At 39.6% G+C, this 22,790-nt stretch overlaps 1 protein-coding gene across 1 annotated transcript in view; it reads right to left on the reverse strand.

Annotated features, from left to right (window-relative positions):
* Positions 1 to 4,240: 4,240 nt before the first annotated feature.
* The window catches only part of LOC132867158 (ferroxidase HEPHL1-like), a 38,021-nt gene continuing 19,471 nt past the window's right edge, over positions 4,241 to 22,790 (reverse strand). Inside the window, exons 5-20 of the mRNA XM_060899923.1 lie at positions 22,442 to 22,696; positions 21,393 to 21,564; positions 21,111 to 21,250; positions 19,124 to 19,255; positions 18,762 to 18,967; positions 18,436 to 18,589; positions 16,977 to 17,189; positions 16,384 to 16,603; positions 16,130 to 16,269; positions 10,584 to 10,712; positions 10,362 to 10,462; positions 8,393 to 8,618; positions 8,038 to 8,177; positions 7,806 to 7,959; positions 5,890 to 5,919; positions 4,241 to 5,772 (exon numbers count right to left, since the gene is read on the reverse strand). Of these exons, the coding sequence (XP_060755906.1) occupies positions 5,705 to 5,772; positions 5,890 to 5,919; positions 7,806 to 7,959; positions 8,038 to 8,177; positions 8,393 to 8,618; positions 10,362 to 10,462; positions 10,584 to 10,712; positions 16,130 to 16,269; positions 16,384 to 16,603; positions 16,977 to 17,189; positions 18,436 to 18,589; positions 18,762 to 18,967; positions 19,124 to 19,255; positions 21,111 to 21,250; positions 21,393 to 21,564; positions 22,442 to 22,696 (2,480 nt within the window). The 3' untranslated portion in view covers positions 4,241 to 5,704. The remainder of the gene's footprint in view (positions 5,773 to 5,889; positions 5,920 to 7,805; positions 7,960 to 8,037; positions 8,178 to 8,392; positions 8,619 to 10,361; positions 10,463 to 10,583; positions 10,713 to 16,129; positions 16,270 to 16,383; positions 16,604 to 16,976; positions 17,190 to 18,435; positions 18,590 to 18,761; positions 18,968 to 19,123; positions 19,256 to 21,110; positions 21,251 to 21,392; positions 21,565 to 22,441; positions 22,697 to 22,790) is intronic.

Raw genomic sequence — 22,790 nt, forward strand, 5'->3', positions numbered from 1 at the left:
TGTGTTTCCTGATTATTTGTGGACTGATTATAAAACTGGAATCGAGGAATTGTGGCCAAGCAGGGTCCAGTCAACCTACCAAAATCTACTTCATGTCCACTTTAACATTCTTCTTGTTTTTATTGAATATAATTATAGTTTCATTGCATTTTGTACATTGAGTTCCTAATGCTGTAGTTCACTCTCTGTTCCAGGGAAGAGCAATTTCCTGCTGCAAGTCTTCTCCTGCTCCTGGCGTCCATTTTTATATACATTTGAAATGTACCTTGACGAACACGTCAAGAGATGCCACCGTGAGGAACCCGACAATCTGCGGAAAATAGCCGAGACAACAAGCTCGAGTCAGCAAACATCATCTGATACTCTGTGCATTAAAACCTCTGGCATCCAACTTCAGAAAAAAGGGTTCCAGTGCTCATATTGTGAAAAGAGTTTTCCTCACCTGAGTAATTTCCAAATCCACACATGCGTTCACACCGGAGAGAAGCCGTATCAGTGATCAGAGTGTGGGAAAAGTTTTGCGCAAGAGAACAACCTTCAGTCACATCAACGCATTCACACGGGAGAGAAGCCTTATCAGTGTTCTCACTGCGGGAAGAGTTTCAATCGAGAGGATAACCTACGGATTCACTGGCACGTCCAAATAGGACAGAAACTGTATTGCTGTGGAGTGTGTACAAAGAGTTTTGCTCACCGGAGTGCTCTTCAAATAGACCAGCTGTCCACCAGGGCAGGAATTTCACGAGGGCCATGGCCCTCGTGCCCTCTCAATTTGGCCTTGTGCCCTTGGAAAAAAATATCTGCTGTAAGGCCACAGTGGCCTTGATGCCCTGTGGTTTTGTAGTCTGCCTCGTGACTGCCAATAGGCTTTAACATCACCTGCGTCTATTGAGAAAAAAATATGTCTTTTGATGACATTCTGGATTCTTATTGGGCAACTCATCAGTGGTGGATTGGACTCGAGCCTGGCATGAACCGCTCCGACGTGCTATAATGACACCAATCTATCACCAGCCAACCAGGAGACTTAATCAAACGCATCCCCTGCCCACTTGTGTCCGCATCTGAGATGTTGAATTTTCACAGAAGGAGGGAAGAAGTTGACTGAGGTAAGACTGTGTGATAAATTAACGAACGAATAAGAGAGGAATTTCAACATATAGGGCTTAAGTTTGTTACCGTTAAATAAGCATTGCTTGTACAGTAACGTTATGTCGTTACAACGTTGACCCACTTTTAACGTGCCGAGTACCGGCTGTAGCCGGTAACAAATGCTAATTAGCTTGCTGTCAAGTTTTTCCTTTGTCAAGCTTTAAGCGTAAGGTCATGGATGTTACTACTGCTTGTTCCTGCCTTAATATGATACGTGATATGTGCTGTTGTCTGTTCATAGCCACTTTTTTAATCTATGCAGTTAGCATTGTTTTGTTACTAGTATTGTATGTTTCTTTTTGCTGTTTAACCGAAGTGTAACTGCTGCCATCTTGACGAGATCACCATCGCAAGAGATTTTATCTCATTGTTAAAAACAGAAAAATGCAGGCATATTGTCCAAGGAGCATGCAAAGTGCAAAGACCTTAATTGCTCTGTGTAAATTAGAAAATGGCGCAACTTCCTCTGTAGCCGTCAGCAGACAAGCACAGACTTGTCTTGAGTTTTGAGCCAATCACAACAGGGCAGCACTGTGGCCTGAGGTAAAACATGATAGTTTAAGTTTGTTTAAATTACAAAAATGAGTACACCCAATGACTGTCTCATATACTCTTCATATGCTCATACTGTTTAAGTAATGCAATAAAAATAATCTTTAAAAGTGGTATTTCCTCAAACTGTTTGCATAGAATGAACTTTCGGGTTAACAGTGTAATAGTGTTGCAGTGTTCTGCAAATTTGCAATTTAATATTTCAGATCTTGAGACATGAAAGTGCTATTTTAAAAAATAAAAGGTCAGAAATGTTTTCTTTGTCGTCTATTTAGTTCATTTTATTTCCTCAATAATTTTCCTTGATTGAGAAATCGGTCTGGGCTCTTATGGGTTAATCAGTAGCCTGCATGCTAGTATATGTTCCATTTACAGTCAAACATTTTGATGGACTCCAGGCTCAATTTTGATTAATCAAAAATCTGCGTAGTAGTACAGTCTGAAGATGCTCTTGCACATTCGGTGTCAATTGAACAAAAATTATGGGAGGATATAGGTTGAATAAGTTTTACAATTTTTGAAGTGAGTGATGGATTGATAAGTTTCGATGTGTTCAATATTTTCTTATCTTCAGACATAATAGTGTAGGAGATGTTTCTTTACCTGCTTGATAGTTTCGACTGAGACTCCAATCTTCCTCAGAAGAGTCATTAGTCCTTAAATTAAATTCATTATAGACGTGAACTTAAAATCATTGTTTTATTTTATGGCCTTGGTGCCCTGGCTTTTGGCCTTCGTGCCCTCAAAAAATTGACAGCACAAAAGGCCAAGTGGCCCTGCCCCTAAAATGACAAAATTCCAGGCCTGGTGTCCACACAGGAGAAAAGCCGTACCAGTGTTCGCAGTGCGCCAAGAGTTTTTCTCAACTGACTCATCTCCAACAATACAAGCTCACACACAACAGGGAAAAGCTGTACCATTGTTTAAGCTGCAGGAAGTGTTTTACTCAGCAGTGTTATTTCCAAGCGCACCAGCGCATTCACATGGGAGAGAAGCTGTATTGCTGTGCACAATGCGGGAAGAGTTTTACTCACCAGAGCACCCTGCGGCGACATGGGCGGGTCCACAGTGGAGAGAAGCCGCATCACTGCTCGCACTGCGAAAAGACTTTTGCTCACAAGAGCACTTTCCAAATACACCAACGTACTCACACAGGAGAGAAGCCATATGAGTGTTCGGAGTGCGGCAAGCGTTTTACGCACCAGAAAGCCCTGCTACTGCACCAGCGCACTCATACTGGACAGAAGCCGTATCACTGCTCGCAGTGTAAGAAGAGCTTTCATAACCAGACTCATCTCCAGCGACACCAGCGCACTCACACTGGACACAAGTCATATTATTGCTCACGGTGTGGGCGAAGCTTCTGTTATACAAGTACGTTTAAGACACACAAGTGTGTTGCCGCTATCACTATGGAGCCATCAGCTCTTTCCTAGTGAGTCACAAATCACAAAATCAAACATCAAAGTAATCTTTTGGATTGTCTAAAATATATATTAAACTTTGACCTCTTCTTGGAGGCACATGTTATGTTTTTTTTTCTTTTTTGTCACAACCATTCAGAAAAGCACTGTTATTCTAAGTGCTTTTTTCTTCTTCCTACCAGCCAATCAGGTTGCAAGTCGAAGAGCATTTATATCGCTTTATGACACATTGAATAGAAAATATTTCATCGTCGTTATTTTAATTTTAATGTTGGTACAAACTGCTACAGTCAAGTCACACAAACAGCTCCAGTTTTCTTGAGTTTTCTTGAGTTCCTTCTTCCAAAGATAAGTTTCTTCACTTCCAAAGTGAAAGCAATCAAGCTCCTTATTATCACTTAATCTTTATTGCCAATAATAATAGCTAGAAGGGCACTCGGTAGAGTCCATACGTCCACCAAGCCACATATTATCAACGTCAAAATCAAATCACTTAAACCGAGGATAATACTAAAGCTGTACACCAAATTTCATTCAAATCTGTTCATTACTTTTTGAGCTACGTTGGGAACAGACAATGAAAATCCTGGATCCACATACAGTACATATCCAGATTTTCATTTGAAAATATTGTTCCTTGACCCATGGCTCATCTTTCCTCCAAATTTCATCCAAATTCGTTCATTGCTTTTTGAATTACGTTGGGAACAGACAAACAAAGGCGAAAACATAACCTCCTCCATCAACATTGGTGGAGGTAATAATAATAATAATAATAATAATAATAATTCTACATAGCAAACTAAAACTGCACCCCAATCTATCCCTAACTTGGTTTTTGACCTGTAGTACTGTTCAACTTTGGAAGAAAAGAGGTAGAGGAAAATAAAATCGGTTGTAAACAGAAATGTTGACTTGCATGAGTGATATTTTGAGGATTCAGTTTTCCGTTTGTAGAGACTTGACAACAAATTCATCTGAACATACACGTACAGATATAGTACAGATGCTTGTACTACAAATACTGAAGATATGAGAACACAAGAGAGAGTCGTTTGTCAACTCATAATTTTATCACTATTGTGAGAGAAACTTAATCAAACACTCAGGACTGAATAGTAAATGTTGTTTATTAAATAGCAGTCACATTGATCACTGTTCAACAGCAAAGGCAATACTGAAAGATGTAAAACTCTAATTCAAGTTTGTGGAGTAAAAGGGCTAGAAATCAACCCCCCAAAAAACAATAACACACTCACAGATGTAATGCATGCACTGTATATAAGCATCACTAGAAGACTGAATGTATTTTTTTCCTGCTCAAACTTCAGTGCAACACTATGCTTTTGGTATGTGTAATAAAGTTTAAATACAAGAATGCAGCCATGTGGTCAGTTCTGGCATCATCATTTCAGGCAGGTGGCACGGTGGTGTAGTGGTTATCACTGTCGCCTCACAGCAATAAGGTCCTGGGTTTGAGCCCAGTAGCCAGCGAGGGCCTTTCTGTGTGGAGTTTGCATGTTCTCCCCATGTCCGCGTGGGTTTCCTCCGGGTGCTCCGGTTTCCCCCACAGTCCAAAGACATGCAGGTTAGGTTAACTGGTGACTCTAAATTGACCGTAGGTGTGAATGTGAGTGTGAATGGTTGTCTGTGTCTATGTGTCAGCCCTGTGATGACCTGGCGACTTGTCCAGGGTGTACCCTGCCTCTCACCCATAGTCAGCTGGGATAGGCTCCAGCTTGCCCGCGACCCTGTAGGACAGGATAAGCGGCTACATGGATATACACACACACACACACGATGGTCAGTCAAAATGTTCTCAGACAGATGTTATAATTTCAAAAAGTGTGAAAGACATCCCCCAGAATTCTACAGAGAAGGAATTCTCTGATGGAAATACCACTTGCATTAGTGTTTAGACTTAAATGGAGGATATGTAGAGAAATAGCTTTGTTATTTTCAGAAATAAAAATAACAAAGCTATCTTAGAACTTTTTGACTTACCCTATATAACACTGCACCTATAAACATGCATAAGAGAAAAGTACTTTTGGCAAAACATACTTAAGGGGGTCAGGTTAGCCCTTCACAGTTTGTTCCAGCTCATTGTTTTTATTTTGAAAGCATGTGACTGCTACCTGCTCGTTATTTGTACAGCCAAACCTCTGCAAAGTCACCATTAGTGATCCTTCAAAAGCCGTCTCAAACTTTTCCATTATCCAAGTGTCATATGTAGAAGCTTAGAACAAAATATGCCTTATCTTTGGAATAGTCAGGACTTAAAATATAAATACTGTGACAAAGTATCTTAAATTTTAAGATACAATTTAAGATCTATAGCCTGGAGTTGTTGTGGATTGTTTTAGAAATATTGCTAGCATTAAAAATGGCGACTCACTCCTTGGCGCAGAGGATCCTGGGAAAGGTGAGTCGGCCCCGTTAAGGCATTCATTCTGTCAGCTGGCTGAATGTCCACAAACATAGTGTGCAATTTGTAGTGTACTTTTCTGCCTCCCACTTGTCTCTGTTCAAACCACAGTTTGGAGTGAAGTAGATTCCGATTAATCTTTTGTGAGTCACTGAAGCCAGAATGCCACTGCGACGAATAGTGGGATGAGGGGTAAACTGTGCAAACATGTGCAGCCTGAAAAACAGTGGAGTTTTTAAAAATAATTTCAACAGAATATGCAACCAAGGAAAAAAAAGATACCATTGAATATTCACAGTACATCATGGTATAGTCACAGAAAAATGAACCTACCATTTCCCCCATGTTTCCTTGTTTCTGACTCTGCAAATGCATTGGGAAGAAAAAAAAAGAAAAGTTGAATTAAAGTATGCTAAATGGAAACGAGTTTCTTTGTGCTTTTATTATATATGGCTATTTTTTGTTACTACAGCTTGTTGGCATAAATACAATTAATTATAGAATAATTCACAAATATAGGATACTTATATAATATATTGAGAATATTACACGGTTGCGCGAAAAAAATGAAGTTTATCTTCGAGGGGTGAAAGTAGTATTTTTCACCATGAAAAGATAAACTTCACATCTTTGTGCCACCGTGTAACGTTCTTTATATTATATTGCCACATCCACAAAAAATACGCAAGCTAATCAAAAGAATTTTAATTTTGAACCGGTTCGCCATTTTGACAATGCACGTCTAGTCAGCAGGAAAACACTGGGAGTGATGCCATCAGAGTGAAATATCAGGAATTGTTATACATACAGGACACTTTTTCGATGGAATAAAAATGTGTTATATTCCCTTCTAGCAGGTTTCATTCATTTGGTTTGATAGCATGCAATATTGTTAGCATATCGCTTATCCTACGTGTATTATGTCACTCTACCCAATGGAGAATGAGCATTGAATATGGTTTACGATACTGCACGGTTGTCAAGACAACATGACGTCACACATCAGAGAAATAAAACTTCCACGCTAGCGAGCGACTGTGACAATTTGTAAACAAACATGGCCGCCAGGTTTGCTTCGTTAAATACAGAAGATTTTGAGAGAATTTTGAATGAGAAAGACGTGTTGAACACCTGAAAGGAATGTGTATGTATAATCCATCCATCCATCCATCCATCCATCCATCCATCCATCCATCCATCCATCCATCCATCCATCCATCCATTATCTGTAGCCGCTTATCCTGTTCTACAGGGTTGCAGGCAAGCTGGAGTCTATCCCAGCTGACTATGAGTGAGAGGCGGGGTATACCCTGGACAAGTCGCCAGGTCATCACAGGGCTGACACTGTATGTATAATAATAATAATAATAATAATAATAATAATAATGGCTTTTTTCGTGGTCTATCAGATATATTCCATTCAGCTACTCGTCTTCGACTCGTTCAATATCATGCTAGCTGAATGGAATATATCTGATAGACCACTCAACACCAGCCAATATTATTTAAATATGTCACTCAGATCCGCGATGTATTTTGGATGAGAAATAATAAATAAATAAATAAATAAATAATAAGTTACATTTATATAGCGCCTTTCTCAAACTCAAGGTCGCTTTACATAGATCAGAGAAAACACCACAAAAAAAAAAAAAAAGAGTTGCTAAAGAGTGGTGAGTTTATGCACTGGTGGAGAAATGCTCATGAAACAGAAAAATGGGAGTTTTTCAACAGGAGAAGATAAACTTCATATCTTCAAGCCAACGTGTGATTTTCTTTTTATTATATCGACACATTCACAAACAAAAAGTATGCAAATTTATCAAAACAATTAATCGATTTCTTCACGAGTGACATATAGAGGAATATGTCACGGGTTTGGTTCTCCATGTCCCGGATGGAGCTCGTATGAAAAATACGAGTGGTGTATTTCCCAGTGAAACACTCGTGTCCATATAATGGTACAAGTCCTAGTTGTGTTTATTTAGCTATATATTAGGAGTATAATGCAGCGCCAATATCTGTATCCAGATTTAACCTTGAAGTGGGTGCAGCCTTTAGGAACACTACATAGAAATGCCAACGCAGTCAGAAAGGATCCAATTCTTATTTTTGTTTTACCTGGTTCTGTTTCAATATCTATTAGCCTAATTTAAACCACCATTACAGATTTACATTACAGATCTTGAAAATGTTAATATTTACCAATAATATGAGGCCTACATTAAAAATGTGTTTGTAAATCTAACCGTTGATGGTGAAGGTTGTCTCCATGCCGGCATGAATGTGGTCTGTCACATGGCAGTGAAGGAGCCACGTTCCAGGAGTTCCAGCTATCAGATCCACCCCTTTAAATGTTCCAGGGAACAAGTCGTACACATCAGCACGGTGGGGGTAATCCGTCTGATAGAGGAGAGAAAAGATATCAATTACAGAGTGGACACTGTAAAATATGAAATAAATAATGAAATAAATGTGTACCTTGTATATGAAGCTCTGAGCGTGAAAGTGCACTGTGTGCATGTCTATCTCGTTTCCCAACCCCATTAAGTGCCACGTGGTCCTATCTCCTCGCTGCATCTTCAGACCGTGCAGGTTGCCATACAGTTTCCCGTTAATACCTGATCAGCACATGAAGAAAAGATTATCGTGAGAAATAATTTCAGTTCAAGTCGTATAGTGCTTTTATATACAATGTACATTGTCACTAAGCAGCTTTAGAGAACTCTGAATATAGATTTAGATCCCTAATGAGCAAAGCAGAGATGGTAGAAAATGGCAAGAAAAAACTTAGGGTTTATAATGTCAATTGAATGCACAGACAAAAGTGACTAACCATGCATCATGTTGCTCTCCAAAAATCCCTCATCGTCTTTATCAAAAGTGTCTGGGTCTTTGCCTAGATGTGTTTTAATATTGTCGTTCAGATACCAGGATTCATTCTCATCGAAGACCATGAAGAGCAGAGCGAATTCTTTGTTCACATCCATTCGGTGTCTGGCTTTGTTTAGAGTGCCTTTACGACACACCAGCAATGGTCCAACCAGGCCACTCGCCAAATCCTATCCCAGTCCAGCAGACACAACAAAAATCAGACAAACAACAACCACAACAGCAACATACAGTGTATAGAAAAAGTGTACACAACCCTGTTAAAATGATAGGCTTTTCTGATGTAAAAAAATGAGACCATGATAAATCATTTCAAAACTTTTCCCAACTTTAATGTGACCTATAACCTGTACAATTTAATTGAAAAACAAACATCTGTTGGGGGAAAAACATAAAAAACAAAAAACATACAATAAGCTGGTTGCATAAGTGTGCACACCCTTAAACTAATACTTTGTTGAAGCACATTTTGGTTTAATTATAGCATTCAATCTTTTTGGGTCGAAGTCTATCAGCCTGCCACATCTAGACTTGGCAATATCTGCCTACTCTTACTTGCAAAAGCGCTCCAAATCTGTCAGATTGCGAGGGCATCTCTTGTGCACAGCCCTCTTCAGGTCACCCCACAGATTTTCAATTGGATTTAGGTCTGGGCTCTGGCTGGGCCATTCCAAAACATTTTTGGGGTCATTGTCATGCTGAAAGATGAAATTCCTCTTCATCTTCAGCTTTCTAGCAGACACCTGAAGGTTGTGGACCAAAATTGACTGGTATTTAGAACTGTTCATAATTCCCTCCACCTTGACTAAAGCCCCTGTTCCAGCTGAAGAAAAACAACCCCAAAACATGATGCTGCCACCACCATGCTTCACCGTGGGTATGGTGGTCTTTTGGTGATGCGCAGTGTTGTTTTTGTGCCAAAGATACCTTTTGGAATTGTGGCCAAAAAGTTCAACCTTGGTTTCATCAGACCATAACACATTTTTCCCACATGCATTTGGGAGAGTTGATGTATTTTTTTTTTGCAAAATTTAGCTGGGCCTGGATGTTTTTCTTTGACCCTACCTCATAGTCCAGACATATGGAGAATATGGGAGATTGTTGTCACATGTAGTACACAACCAGTACTTGCCACAAATTCCTGCAGCTCCTTCAGTGTTACTGTAGGCCTCTCGGCAGCCTCCCTGACCAGTTTTTGTCTTGTCTTTTCAGCAATTTTGGAGGGATGTCCAGTTCACGGTAATGTCACTGTTGTCCCATATTTTCTCCACTTCTTGATGACTGTCTTCACTGTGCTCCATGGTATATCTAATGCTGTGGAAATGTTTTTGTACCCGTCTCCTGACTGATACCTTTCAACAATGATGCTTTGTAAGCTCTCTGTGAACCCTGGCTTTTGCTGGAAGATGCAACTGAGTAAATGTCTGAACTTTATTTGGGGTTAATCACAGTCATTTTAATTGATGGTAGGTATGTACATAAAAAGACTGAATGCTGTAATTAAATCAAAAGGTGCTTCAATAAAGTATTAGTTTAAGGGTGTGTACACTTATGCAACCAGCTTATTGTACGTTTTTAATTTTTTGTGTTTTTCCCCCTAACAGATTTGTTCGTTTTTCAGTTGAATTGTACAGGTTATAGGTCACTTTAAAGGTGGGAAAAAATTTGAAATTATTTATCGTGGTCTCATTTTTTTACATCAGAAAAACCTATCATTTTAACAGGGTGTGTACACTTTTTATATCCACTGTATTTTCCTTTTAATGAAAAGAATACAAACAACAAACTAGCACTCTCCAGACACAGCATTACACACACACACACACACACACACACACACACACACACACACACACACACACACACACACAGAGCGCAAAGAAGTACACAGTATTATCTAAGGTGTGCTGTACCTTGACAAAGTTTGCTGATGAGTAATAAACAAAGGTTATGCAGTTGGGATCAGAACGCCCAGGTCCTGAACTGATAGTCAAGTTATACTTTATAACATCACCTAGAACACACACAATATTATTAGCACGCAAAATACATGGTAATAAAACCGCACCAAAGTGTGTACAAGTTGTCTGAGAACATCATTTGTCATCAGTAATATAGAGTCGTCTGTGAGGTACCTGGAGCAACAGGTTTCAGGTTTTTCTCTCGGGCCTTCACACCATGAGCATGAACTGAATATGGCTTGCTGGCATTGTTCTTAAACACAACTTGAACCTTCTCCCCAACCTCCACCCTGAGAATGGGACCTGCCAACATAAAGAAATAAAGGTACTTTCTTTGTACCAGGGTTGTGCCATCAAGGGTACATCTTTATTCCTTTGTCGGTGAATGTAGTGTACCTTCAAATGTGCTTTTAGGATAAAGCTTTGAAGGTGGTTAACCATAAGGTTCAATTATGTACCTTTTCATTATTTCTAAAGGTGAAACATATGCTGTAATTGTACAAAAGACATACCCTTGACCCTAGCATCAGTTTAGGACCTTTATTTCTGTGAGTGTACTGTGATTAACATGATCTTGTATTAATAAGTCTAGAAATAGAAATCAAGTTCTCAAAACAGTGATTTAGCCAACCAAATCCCTCTGATTTTAAAACTCAATAGGTTCAATATTCAAATACATTCCAATATGAAGTATTCAATCATTTGAAACTACCTCAAACATCGCAACACATTAGCAGGATCACTATGTTTGCATTGTTTTTTGTTTTGCAAGCTATAAATGTTATTCTATTGACAGATAAGTTTGTTTCTTTCTAGAAATAAATACTTACACTGAGTAAAATTATCTGCCCATAGAACAAACTACAGTATCATGCTTGAAATGAGCAAAAATGTCTTCAAATAGGCTTAAAAACCTTGGTTTATTTTAAACTTTTAATAAGAAATACTATAGTTGATACATTTGACTATATTCAAGGTATTTCCACTTGCTAAGATGTCATCTTAGCTGTATGTTTAGATCAATTACAAAATTGAATGGTGCTGGTTAGAATAATAATTCAGCTGAGGCAGGTGTGTGTGTGTGTGTGTGTGTGTGTGTGTGTGTGTGTGTGTGTGTGTGTGTGGTGAAAAAACTCAGAATTTCCAAAATTAAAGTCAGACATTTACGAGAAAAAAAGTGGAATATTCTCCAAGATCATACAGTCATAAATTTTCAAAAAAAACAACAACACCCCTCTCTTGCTTCCTGGCTGTAGTGCATTCTGGAAAATCTCTTAGCGCTAAATTTAAATAATATTGGCTAGCGTTGAGTGGTATATCAGATATATTCCATTCAGCTAGCATGATACTGACCGAGCTGAAGATGAGATTATATTAATAATAATAATAATAATAATATTAATAATAATAATATTATACATACACATTCCTTTCAGGTGTTCAATGCGTCTTTCTCTTTCAAAATTCTCTCTAAATCTTACGTATTTAATGAAGCAAACCTGAATGCCATGTTTGTTTACAAATTGTCACAGTCACTCACTAGCATGGAAGTTTTACTGCTCCGACGTGTGACATCATATTTTCTTGACAACCATGCAATATCATAAACCATATTCAACGCTCATTCTCCATTGGGTAGAGTGACGTAATACACGTAGGATAAGCGATATGCTAACAATATTGCATGCTGTCAAACCAAATGAATGAAACGCACTAGAAGGGAAGAGAACACATGTTTTTATTCCATCGAAAAAGTGTCCTGTATGTATAATAATCTTTTATATTGCATGATCGAGGAGGAAAGACTGTATTTCCTATGACTCTTGGCTCAGCCGTTTCAAAGTAACAGAGATTTGGGCAGATGTGAAGAAGCCACACACTGATAGTATAATGAAACTGCTCTTGCACAATAATTATACATTTATAAACAGCTAAGGCAAAAAAGGTTTATACATTCATCTCCTGTCGCATCCAGGAATTGCAACAATCGATCACCTCCTGGCTACAGTGCATTCTGAGAAATGCAGTCTGTAGGGATGGACTGCCACGCCGTAGCCATAGTAACCAATTCCCTTTCACTGTACAGCATTGAACACACCAATCCCTGTACTCAATGCCATGTTCTATCTCTGCCCATTCTTCTGACTCCCTGTAATGGTATTGGATACAGAGATGATACCGGATACCAAATACAGTGACGTCACGACTGTGCTTTAAACCCGTGGCGGAATCAAAATTCTTTCTCTCTAGCGGTGGGTTTCCACGTGTGAAAGAGAGGCCGTTGCATCTGTGCTACAGGAGAACAAAGGACAAAGAACGAGCTATTGATACCGGACCTTTAGCCAAAGTTCAATGTATTTGCTCTTCGCATAGTTGTAATAATAACTGAACTGGTTAGTTACTGCAGCCCACACAGTATTTTAAAGAGGAAAGGCGACCGGATCCCTTTTCCCTTTCACAACGTCAACGAACTATAAACAAGATTCCTTCCAGATCATCAGACAACCGAAGGGACACCGAAGATCTTCAGCTGACGAGCTGTAAAAGTGAAAGGAACAGAACTGTTTTCTCCCTGGACCTGCGCTCCGCGCTGTCTTCGGATAACAGACGGCGCACTTTCAGTCGCCAAACAAGAGCGATCTCAAGTAAGGCTGTCATCTGGGCAATTGTTAGTCTTAGTTGTGGCTAGTTAATGAGAAGAGTGTTTATTTGAATTCATTCATGGTTTAAATGTACGCATTTTGATTCAAATGAAAGTCGGTCTTAGACCGCGTGTTGTTTGATTTACTTTGTTTACTATCTGTATTTAGTTAGATTGTGCATGCATTTTTTCTCTCTCTCTCTCTCTCTCTCTCTTTCTTTTTAATTCTCTCCATCGCACCACACCCTTCAACATTGGGATTTCAGGAGTAGCTAAGGTTGAGTAGAAGTTTGGCTTTGAGGCCTAGCACAAAGGCTCGCGCATTCCATTCACAGCCTCACTCCCCTCCTCCTTGTCATGCGCCTGCGCACGCCCTCTCTCCCTAGCTCCTCCTCATCTTGTTAGTGCGCAGCTGTGCACATGCACACACATACACTCACACACACACACTCTTACACACACATATTCTCACACAGACCACATGAACACGTGATTTCCCTCTCACATTTCAACATCCACTCGTCCCTACACTGTAACACTGGCATATAGTTTATTACTTCTGATGACCATTAGTGCCTTAATTATCATCATATACACTACTGATTCTTATTTTTATACATTGTATCAACATTTATATTGAATTATTCCTTGGCTGCTATTGTTGCCATATCTGATCAGTATTAGTTTGCTAATTCATGTCAGCTATTTCAATAAATGGTATCTTTGGAATAAACTGTGTCCTGTTTATTGCTCCAACATCCACTGAGTACCAACCTCTGCCAAACAAGTATTCTAATTGCCTTCGCCCATTTGGTGGTTATATGCATGTTATAGATCTAGAGTAAATGTATTACATTAGAGCTACAATACTCAATAAACTATACCAACATCACCACCAAGTTATTCCAGTGATTTTAATAGTTTAGCTATAAACTATTAGACACTTGAATTAATGATTAATGAATTTATGAGACTGATCCCTTTTTACATGAGACTGATTTGATAAGCCTATTGCACCTACACAGTTGAAACTCAGCACTTTATTCTTTTATATTGCGTGACTGAGGAGGAAAGACGGCATTTCCTATCCCTCTCGGCTCAGCCATGGCGTTTGTAGTGTGATTACTCTGCAAGGTTGGATCAATGTTTTGTGTTTTGGTTCCTTGACAAAAACACTATTTTTTCCAATTTTTTTCTCATAAATTTCTGACTGGGCGGCACGGTGGTGTAGTGGTTAGCGCTGTCGCCTCAGCAAGAAGGTCCGGGTTCGAGCCCCGTGGCTGGCGAGGGCCTTTCTGTGCGGAGTTTGCATGTTCTCCCTGTGTCTGCGTGAGTTTCCTCCGGGTGCTCCGGTTTCCCCCACAGTCCAAAGACATGCAGGTTAGGTTAACTGGTGACTCTAAATTGACCGTAGGTGTGAATGTGAGTGTGAATGGTTGTCTGTGTCTATGTGTCTGCCCTGTGATGACCTGGCGACTTGTCCAGGGTGTACCCTGCCTTTTGCCCGTAGTCAGCTGGGATAGGCTCCAGCTTGCCTGCGACCCTGTAGAGCAGGATAAAGCGGCTAGAGTTAATGAGATGAGATGAGAAATTTCTGACTTTTTAATTCTGGAATTAGTCCTGGAGATTTTTTTCCTTGCAAAAGTGTAATCTCGGAGATATAATATATAATAATTTTTTTCTTGTAAATGTATGACTTTAAGCTCGGAAACTCATTTTTTTGTCTCAGATTTTTTGCCTCACCTCAGTGCCTTTTTAAAAATTGACCCACAATGGCCCTAATATGCCATTGCAGTTCTTGAGATATTACGCTAATGAGAATCTCGGATGGACACATGGACAGATGGACCTGAAAACAAAATGTCTCCACCTCCTAGTGGTTGATTCCTAAAAAATGAGTGTCTCCAGAATTATAATAACGCAATATTATAATTTTATCATAAACCATAAAGATTGATATTATAGAATATATATTTAAGAATTATGCCACGACATTGAGTCATACATGAGCTGACAGCCAAGTTGGCTATAAGCCATGTACGATCAGATTGAGTGGAATAATTGTTTTATTCTATCCACATTCACTGGATTTTGAGAAACAGAGCATTTTTATTTTTATTTTTTGCAAATTCGATAAATAAAAACTTTATACAAAACATCTGAAAAAATAATTTCCTCTTAGGTGGACTTCTTAAAACCCATTGATGGCTGCACGAATTGAGTTTAGTGTTTGGTGTTTTTTTTGTAGAAATTGCCGTCTTGCCGAGGTACAGATTAGCTTTAGACATTTATTTAATTCTTCCTTGGACATTTCAGTTATGTAATTTTCAAACTTCTTTGAGCTTTTCAACCAGTCTAAAATTTTAATGCTTAAAGATGAAGAATGTAAACAAACCGGCAAAATGACAGTAGCAATTTGTGAAAAATGCTGTAATAATAATTCTTGAAAAAAAAAAAAACGTTCTTACCAGCAAATACTTTCATCCCATATTTTGTTGCTTTTTTGTATTTTTTGCGGTTTTGTTTTTGAATAGAGTTTTTATTTTGTCCTCGGTTGGTTCAGCAACATGCTCCGCCATTTTGTTTTTCTCTACTCATGGTACCGTATATGAGCTGATTGGCTACTCTACTACTAGGCTATCAGAGCACGCAACTGCTCATATCCAGTGAATATGGATAGAATAAACAGCATTTTTTTTCCTGTTGCTGATATTGTCTCAGATTTACATTTTACCATCTATATTAATTAACCATCTTCATTATTATTTTTATTAAGATCTGACACACTGTTAGACTGAATCCCAAATTACTTCCTAATCACTATATACTGTATATGTGCTTACTACATAGAGTATAATGGTGTTGTAGTAAGTATCAAGGCTTTTCCTATATCATTTGAAAAAAACTTTCAGGAACACACATTTAATTAATGTTAGGTGACTAAAAGCAGATTAGTAACATCTTAACATTTCAATATGATTTTGCCCTAACCAAAACAGTGCTTTTATTAACCCTAAAATGTAAAGAATTCAGCTATGCTGATGCTTCAAAGATACCAGTTTAAAAGTGTATATTTTACCCAGAATGCCAAGATGCTCCTCATCAGGACCTCTGGGCTTCTTCTTTGTAAAGGTGTTGTCTGTGTACTGGCTGTAAACCACCTTTTTGTATTCAGAGCCAATCCGGTTCTCAGATTTATTGAGGAAAACATTTCCAGGGCTGAGAGAGAGAGAGAGAGAGAGAAGAACAGAGAAATATCAAATAAACACTTTGTCTACAGGTGCGAGACATATCATGTCTGAAGGTGTTTTGATACTAGTGATCAACACCGACCTCTCATATAGAGTATTGTGGTGATTCTCCAGCTCCCATGTCCGGTTTGGGGCATAGTTCCACATTACTTCTTCAGCAGCCAAGTAGAAATACACATCAGGCTGGAAGGTCGTAGCCTCCGATTCATGGTTCTGGTTTGTTGTGCAGCGTTTGACTGTATACAGCTGGAGCATGCCACCACGGTAGTGATCAGCTGTACGACAACTCAGCCCAAACACACCTAGAGTCCAAAAGCAAAGACATAAAATGTCAGCAGATTAGAATGAATTTATGAAGATATTTAAATTCAGGAAAGAAAAGCATTTTTACGTATGCGGTCCTTTTAAAGCGGCCTTTTCAGATTATTACCTGTCACACTGGATGAGTTGATTCCAATAAAATCTTGTGAATTTCATTAATAACACATGGCTGCTAATTCCTGTCTTAATAATCGTGGAAGTAGAAAGGGTGTACTTATTTTTCCTCCACCTGCTTTCTGAACGTTGGTTTATGTTTTGAAACTGTATTTCATTATTGGAACTTAATTGTCTTGTGAGTTTTAGGCTATTTTTTAAAAAATACATATTTATATATAAGACTTGAGAGTAGATTACCGTCATTGTCTGGTACCATGGAGACAGTGACACTGGTGTGAGGAAACAGGTTAAGTGTGTCGTGTGTATTGCCGTCCCGCTGAAACGTGTTTCCCTGAAAATAAACGCCGTGGAGATCCACTTCTGTACCCAAGCCTAGCAGGTGCCATACAACATGGTCCCCCTCGCACAGATCAAGGCCAGGAAGGTTTCCGTACATGAAGCCATTTACACCTGAGAGGGAGAACACACACACGTGGGAGTGAGTTGAGCAGAGTAAAGGAGGTTGTACATTTACATTGTAACAGACTAAATGAACATGTTACTGTTACATATTTGATACTACACTGTAAAAAATTATTTGTTTTTTTAACTTAAAAAAGTTAGTACCCGGGCTGCCTTAAAATTTTGAGTTCATTGAAATTCATATAGTGAGTTAAATTGTGGGCGGCACGGTGGTGTAGTGGTTAGCACTGTCGCCTCACAGCAAGAAGGTCCTGGGTTCGAGCCCCGGGGCCGGCGAGGGCCTTTCTGTGTGGAGTTTGCATGTTCTCCCCGTGTCCGCGTGGGTTTCCTCCGGGTGCTCCGGTTTCCCCCACAGTCCAAAGACATGCAGGTTAGGTTAACTGGTGACTCTAAATTGACCGTAGGTGTGAATGTGAGTGTGAATGGTTGTCTGTGTCTATGTGTCAGCCCTGTGATGACCTGGCGACTTGTCCAGGGTGTACCCCGCCTTTCGCCTGTAGTCAGCTGGGATAGGCTCCAGCTTGCCTGCGACCCTGTAGAAGGATAAAGCGGCTAGAGATAATGAGATGAGATGAGTTAAATTGTTTGCTTAATTGTGTTAACTTACTATATTAATTTCAATGAACTCAAAATTTTAAGGCAGCCCAGATATTAACTTTTTTAAGTTAAAACAACAAATCATTTAGTACTCGAGACCGGTCTCAAGACCACTTTTTGAAAGTCTCGGTCTCGTCTTGTCTCAGAATCAACCATGTTTTTACTAGGTCTTGTCTCGGTCTCAAACATACTGTAGAGAACTCGGGATTTTATTTCAAGACAGGTCAAGACCACAACTGTGGGGATTTCACTAAATTGCCTGTGCATTGTCTGATTTATTTCTTAACATCATTACTGTGATTGGATGTAAAATTTCCTGCTTCAAATGCGACCAATAACGTGACTTGTTGCTAATTTGAAATTTTTCTTCCTGTTAATGACTGTCACCCCTCCCCCACCCCTTCACCATACTACTCTGGTCCTGGTCTTGACTCAGTCTTGCCTTGCCTTGTTCTTGGTCTTGACTTGACCTCAACCCCTCAGCGTCTTGGTCTCAATACACTTTGGTCTTTGTCATGACTTGGTCTCGGTTTATGTGGCCTTGACTACAACACTATTTGGTACACACACACACACACACACACACACACACACACACACACACACACACACACACACACACAGTGGCAATCCTTACAGTGCATTTTGTTGCTCTCTTGGAATGCTGGGCTTTCTGGGTCTGAATCATCACTCCCAAACTCATCGGTATTATTCTCCAGATACCAGCTTTCATTCTCATCAATCACGGTGAAGAGCAGAAAAAATTCTTTCTGCACCTCCGACCCTGTATGCTACACAACACAAACACACAAGCATGTGGGTTCATGTTAATAAAAGAATGTCACTATCAGTGACACTGTATTCAGTTACAAAGCGAACCAAGTTCATTTGCTAACAATGGGTCGTTCCGCAAACCTGCTTTGACTTTAAGCAGGAATACATAAAATGTGTGTTGAAGCGTACCTGTCGACCACTCTCATCCAGAACTCCTTTCTTGCACACCTGTAACGGTCCCACCAAACCAGAGTTGGTGTCCCGGACAGGATCTGTAGCTGAGTAATACAGGTATGACAGGCAGGGTGGGTCACTGGGCGAGGGGCCTTCCATCACCCTCCATCGATAGGTAAAGGTCTGACCTGGTGCCACACTGGCCCCTGCTTTCTGAGAACCTGAGGAGGTGAAAGGAAGAGTGAGATGTCTCATCTCCACTTAACTGGAGAGATCTGAGTAATGATATGCATGTGTATATGAAGGTGTTAACAAAATTAAAAAGGTTTACAGTATATTTTTTCTATTTGGAAAACCAAATAAAGGTTATGTCTTACCGTCTTGATACATGGCCCCTTCGTAAAGTTTATCATACGACAGACCATGAGGTTGCAAGCTGTGGTTGTTCGATGCATTATTCCGAAAGGTTACCACAATGATATCTCCAGGTTCTCCTCTAATAACTGGACCTATGGAGTTTAAAAAATATATATATTATTATTAATATCATTTAAAAAAATAATTTTACTTTGGGGGCGGCACGGTGGTGTAGTGGTTAGCGCTGTCGCCTCACAGCAAGACGGTCCTGGGTTCGAGCCCCGGGGCCGGCGAGGGCCTTTCTGTGTAGAGTTTGCATGTTCTCCCCATGTCCGCGTGGGTTTCCTCCAGGTGCTCCGGTTTCCCCCACAGTCCAAAGACATGCAGGTTAGGTTGACTGGTGACTCTAAATTGACCGTAGGTGTGAATGTGAGTGTGAATGGTTGTCTGTGTCTATGTGTCAGCCCTGTGATGACCTGGCGACTTGTCCAGGGTGTACCCCGCCTTTCGCCCGTAGTCAGCTGGGATAGGCTCCAGCTTGCCTGCGACCCTGTAGAAGGATAAAGCGGCTAGAGATAATGAGATGAGATGAGATGAGATTTTACTTTGGCACATTTTTTGACACATATTTCTCATTGCCAGATATCAGGATATTGTAGATAATAATAAATACCCACCCAATACCCACCCACTAGCAGGTTCTCCTTTATTTCAGAACAACTACTGACAACAGCTAAGACACACCTCATCAAAAACAATGTATTTTTATAAACTGGTGCTTATCACCTCACATAGCAGCTGAACTTGTGTGGAGCAGCGTGCTAACTGACCTCTTCTGTAAACCTACAGATGGCCACAATTCACTAGCACAACGCCAAAACCCCAAGAATCCGGAGATATCTTTTCAAATTCTTGCAAGTATCTGGATCATATCTGGAGATTTTTTTGACAATGCCATGATCGGAGAGTATCCAAAATGGACTTCATCATATATGGGTCATAGTTTGAAATATCCAGGCAAAACCATTTCTGGATTCTGAGGTATTTTGTGCAGTGTAGTTTTGTATCAAAGACGTTAATTTACTTAGAAATGCACTTTGTAGGTGTACAATTCCTGACTGTCCATCATTTCAAAAGGTTCTTCTTCTTCCTCTTCTTTCAGTTGTTCCCATTAGGGGTCGCCACAGTGGATCTGTTCCCCATATTTGATGGGTGGGTTTCCTCCAGGTGCGCCAGTTTCCCCCACAGTTCAAAGACATGCAGATTAGGTAAAATACCCAGCCACTGGGGTTGTACAAGACAGTGCATACTTACTGCTGGTCCCAAGCCTGGATAGATTGGGGAGGGTTGTGTCAGGAAGGGCATCCGGTGTAAAACCAATGCCAAATCAAATATGTGGAACAGATCCGCTGTGGCGACCCCATTTCAAAGGTACCACTACTAACCAGATATTATTAGGGTAATGGATCATTCTCAGAACAGCAGTATATAGTAGTGTGTGTCGTTCTGGTAGAAGTGGATCAGCGTCACTGCTGCTTTAAGAAACACTCAACCAACCAGAAATCTCTAGCGCTGCAGTCAGAAATTGACACTAATGCAAGTGTAGAGATAATTAACTCACATTCATACACAATATGCATGGGGTGGATGAACAAGCTGGCTGTGTTTAAATGGATCTTGAAAGTTCCTACGCACTCCAATCAACTCAAAAATGTACAATTTAAATGGGAAACAATGCTTCAGTTACATTGTGTTCACGATCATTTCCACGGGTGCCAATAATAGTGGTGCATGTGTTTTTGTTGAAAAGAATTATTTCTTGATGAGGGATTTGTTTTTCTCTGAATACATTCATTTCAATTAAATGTTGGATTTTTCTCATTTTTTCAGCGTGAGATGAAGCGACTTCACCAAAAGGTTTTTTTTCTAACCCTTTTTACTAATCTTTACAAGGAGTGACAATAATTGTGGAGGACAATGTATCTACAAAATAATGTCTCAGTTTACCCAGAAAGCCAAAATGGTGTTCTGAGCCATGCTGATCAATCTTGGTGGTAAATGTGTCATCATGGTATCCAATGTATCTGACTTTCCAGTACTTTCCGCCCAACCTGCCGTCCACTTTACTGAAGAATTCTGCAGCATCACTGCAGAGAGAGAATCAGAAACCATACATACAGACATATTTAACACATCATTGTGTTCTACACTGTTTCTTACTGAGTTTATGATTGTGTATGCACCAGTTGGGTGTGTGATCATGGAATAACTGTGTGCGAGTATAGTCACCTTCCGTTCTTATCCAGTGGTTCATTTGTTAATCTGTTCATCATTGAAGGGGCGTAATCCCAAATCTCCTCCTCAGCAGCAATGTAGAAACGTCTCTCGTGGCCAGGAGGGACTGTGGGTGCAGCGTCATCCTTCCCACACAAAGACACCTGATAGAAGCCCTGCATACCTGCTACTCATCAGCAACGATGAGCCGAAACAAAGAGAAAATATGTGTTCTGATGTACATATGAATCCATAATCCTCTTAAACATATATGCATCCACTATATATGTATATAAACACATATATGAGTAAAGCCGGATTGGCAGGTGCATTCATGATTTCATGATTTCTATTTTGTTCTAGGTCTGTGATGGTGTACTGCACTGTAAAAAAAAAAAAGTTACGCCAACTTAAAAATTCAAGGCAACTTACTGCACAGGATTTTTGAGTTTATGTGACAACTAAGATTTTTAAGTTTTGAAGAAAGTTGTGCCAATTTATACTTTTGGTCTCAGATAACTTTGCCTTCATATTCACACAAACTTAATTTTTTCAGTTTTACATGATAAGAATTCAACTTTAAGGCCACTAATCTTAACAAAGAAGCACTTAACAAGTGTTAACAAAAAAGCACTGCCACTACAGTTTTATAGCAGTTTTGCTACCATCATGTTAAAATAAACATGCTATTTGAACTGGATTGTTATTTGTTTTATTGTGGGATAAAAAGAAAATTGAACTCAAATTTTGAAGTTTTTACTTGGATGAAAGATTAGTGGCCTTAAAGTTGAATTCTTATCATGTAAAAGTGAAAAAATTAAGTTTGTGTGAATATGAAGGCTAAGTTATCTGAGACCAAAAGTATAAGTTGGCACAACTTTCTTCAAAACTTAAAAATCTTAGTTGTCACATAAACTCAAAAATCCTGTGCAGTAAGTTGCCTTGAATTTTTAAGTTGGCGTAACTTTTTTTTTTTTTACAGTGGTCCGTGCTATTTTTCATCTGAATACCAAACATGTTAAAGAGACAACAGAAAAGACTGAAATCCCAGGAACAAAGAATACCTTGCATGTGGTCATTCACTTGACAACTTAACAGCCACTTTCCTGTTGTCATGGGAACCATTTTTGCCGTGACAAAAGTGGCAGGAAACAGGCTGAGCACGTCAGTACGATGTCCATGGTTGAGCAGGGTGTGGCCATGAAAGTATACTGAATGAATATCTACTTCGTTGCCAATGCCAAAGAGATGCCAAGACACAGTACGTCTGGCACAGACGTTTAACGGTGGCAAGTTACCATAAACAAAACCGTTGATCGCTGAAGAAAGGAAGGAAAACATTTAGAGAAGTGAAACTCAAAGCCATCTGCAACATTTGCAACTCATCATTATGGGTACAGCTAAAAGGCATTT

Source organism: Neoarius graeffei, chromosome 19, assembly GCF_027579695.1.
Source record: "Neoarius graeffei isolate fNeoGra1 chromosome 19, fNeoGra1.pri, whole genome shotgun sequence".
NCBI classification, from domain to species: Eukaryota; Metazoa; Chordata; class Actinopteri; order Siluriformes; family Ariidae; genus Neoarius; species Neoarius graeffei.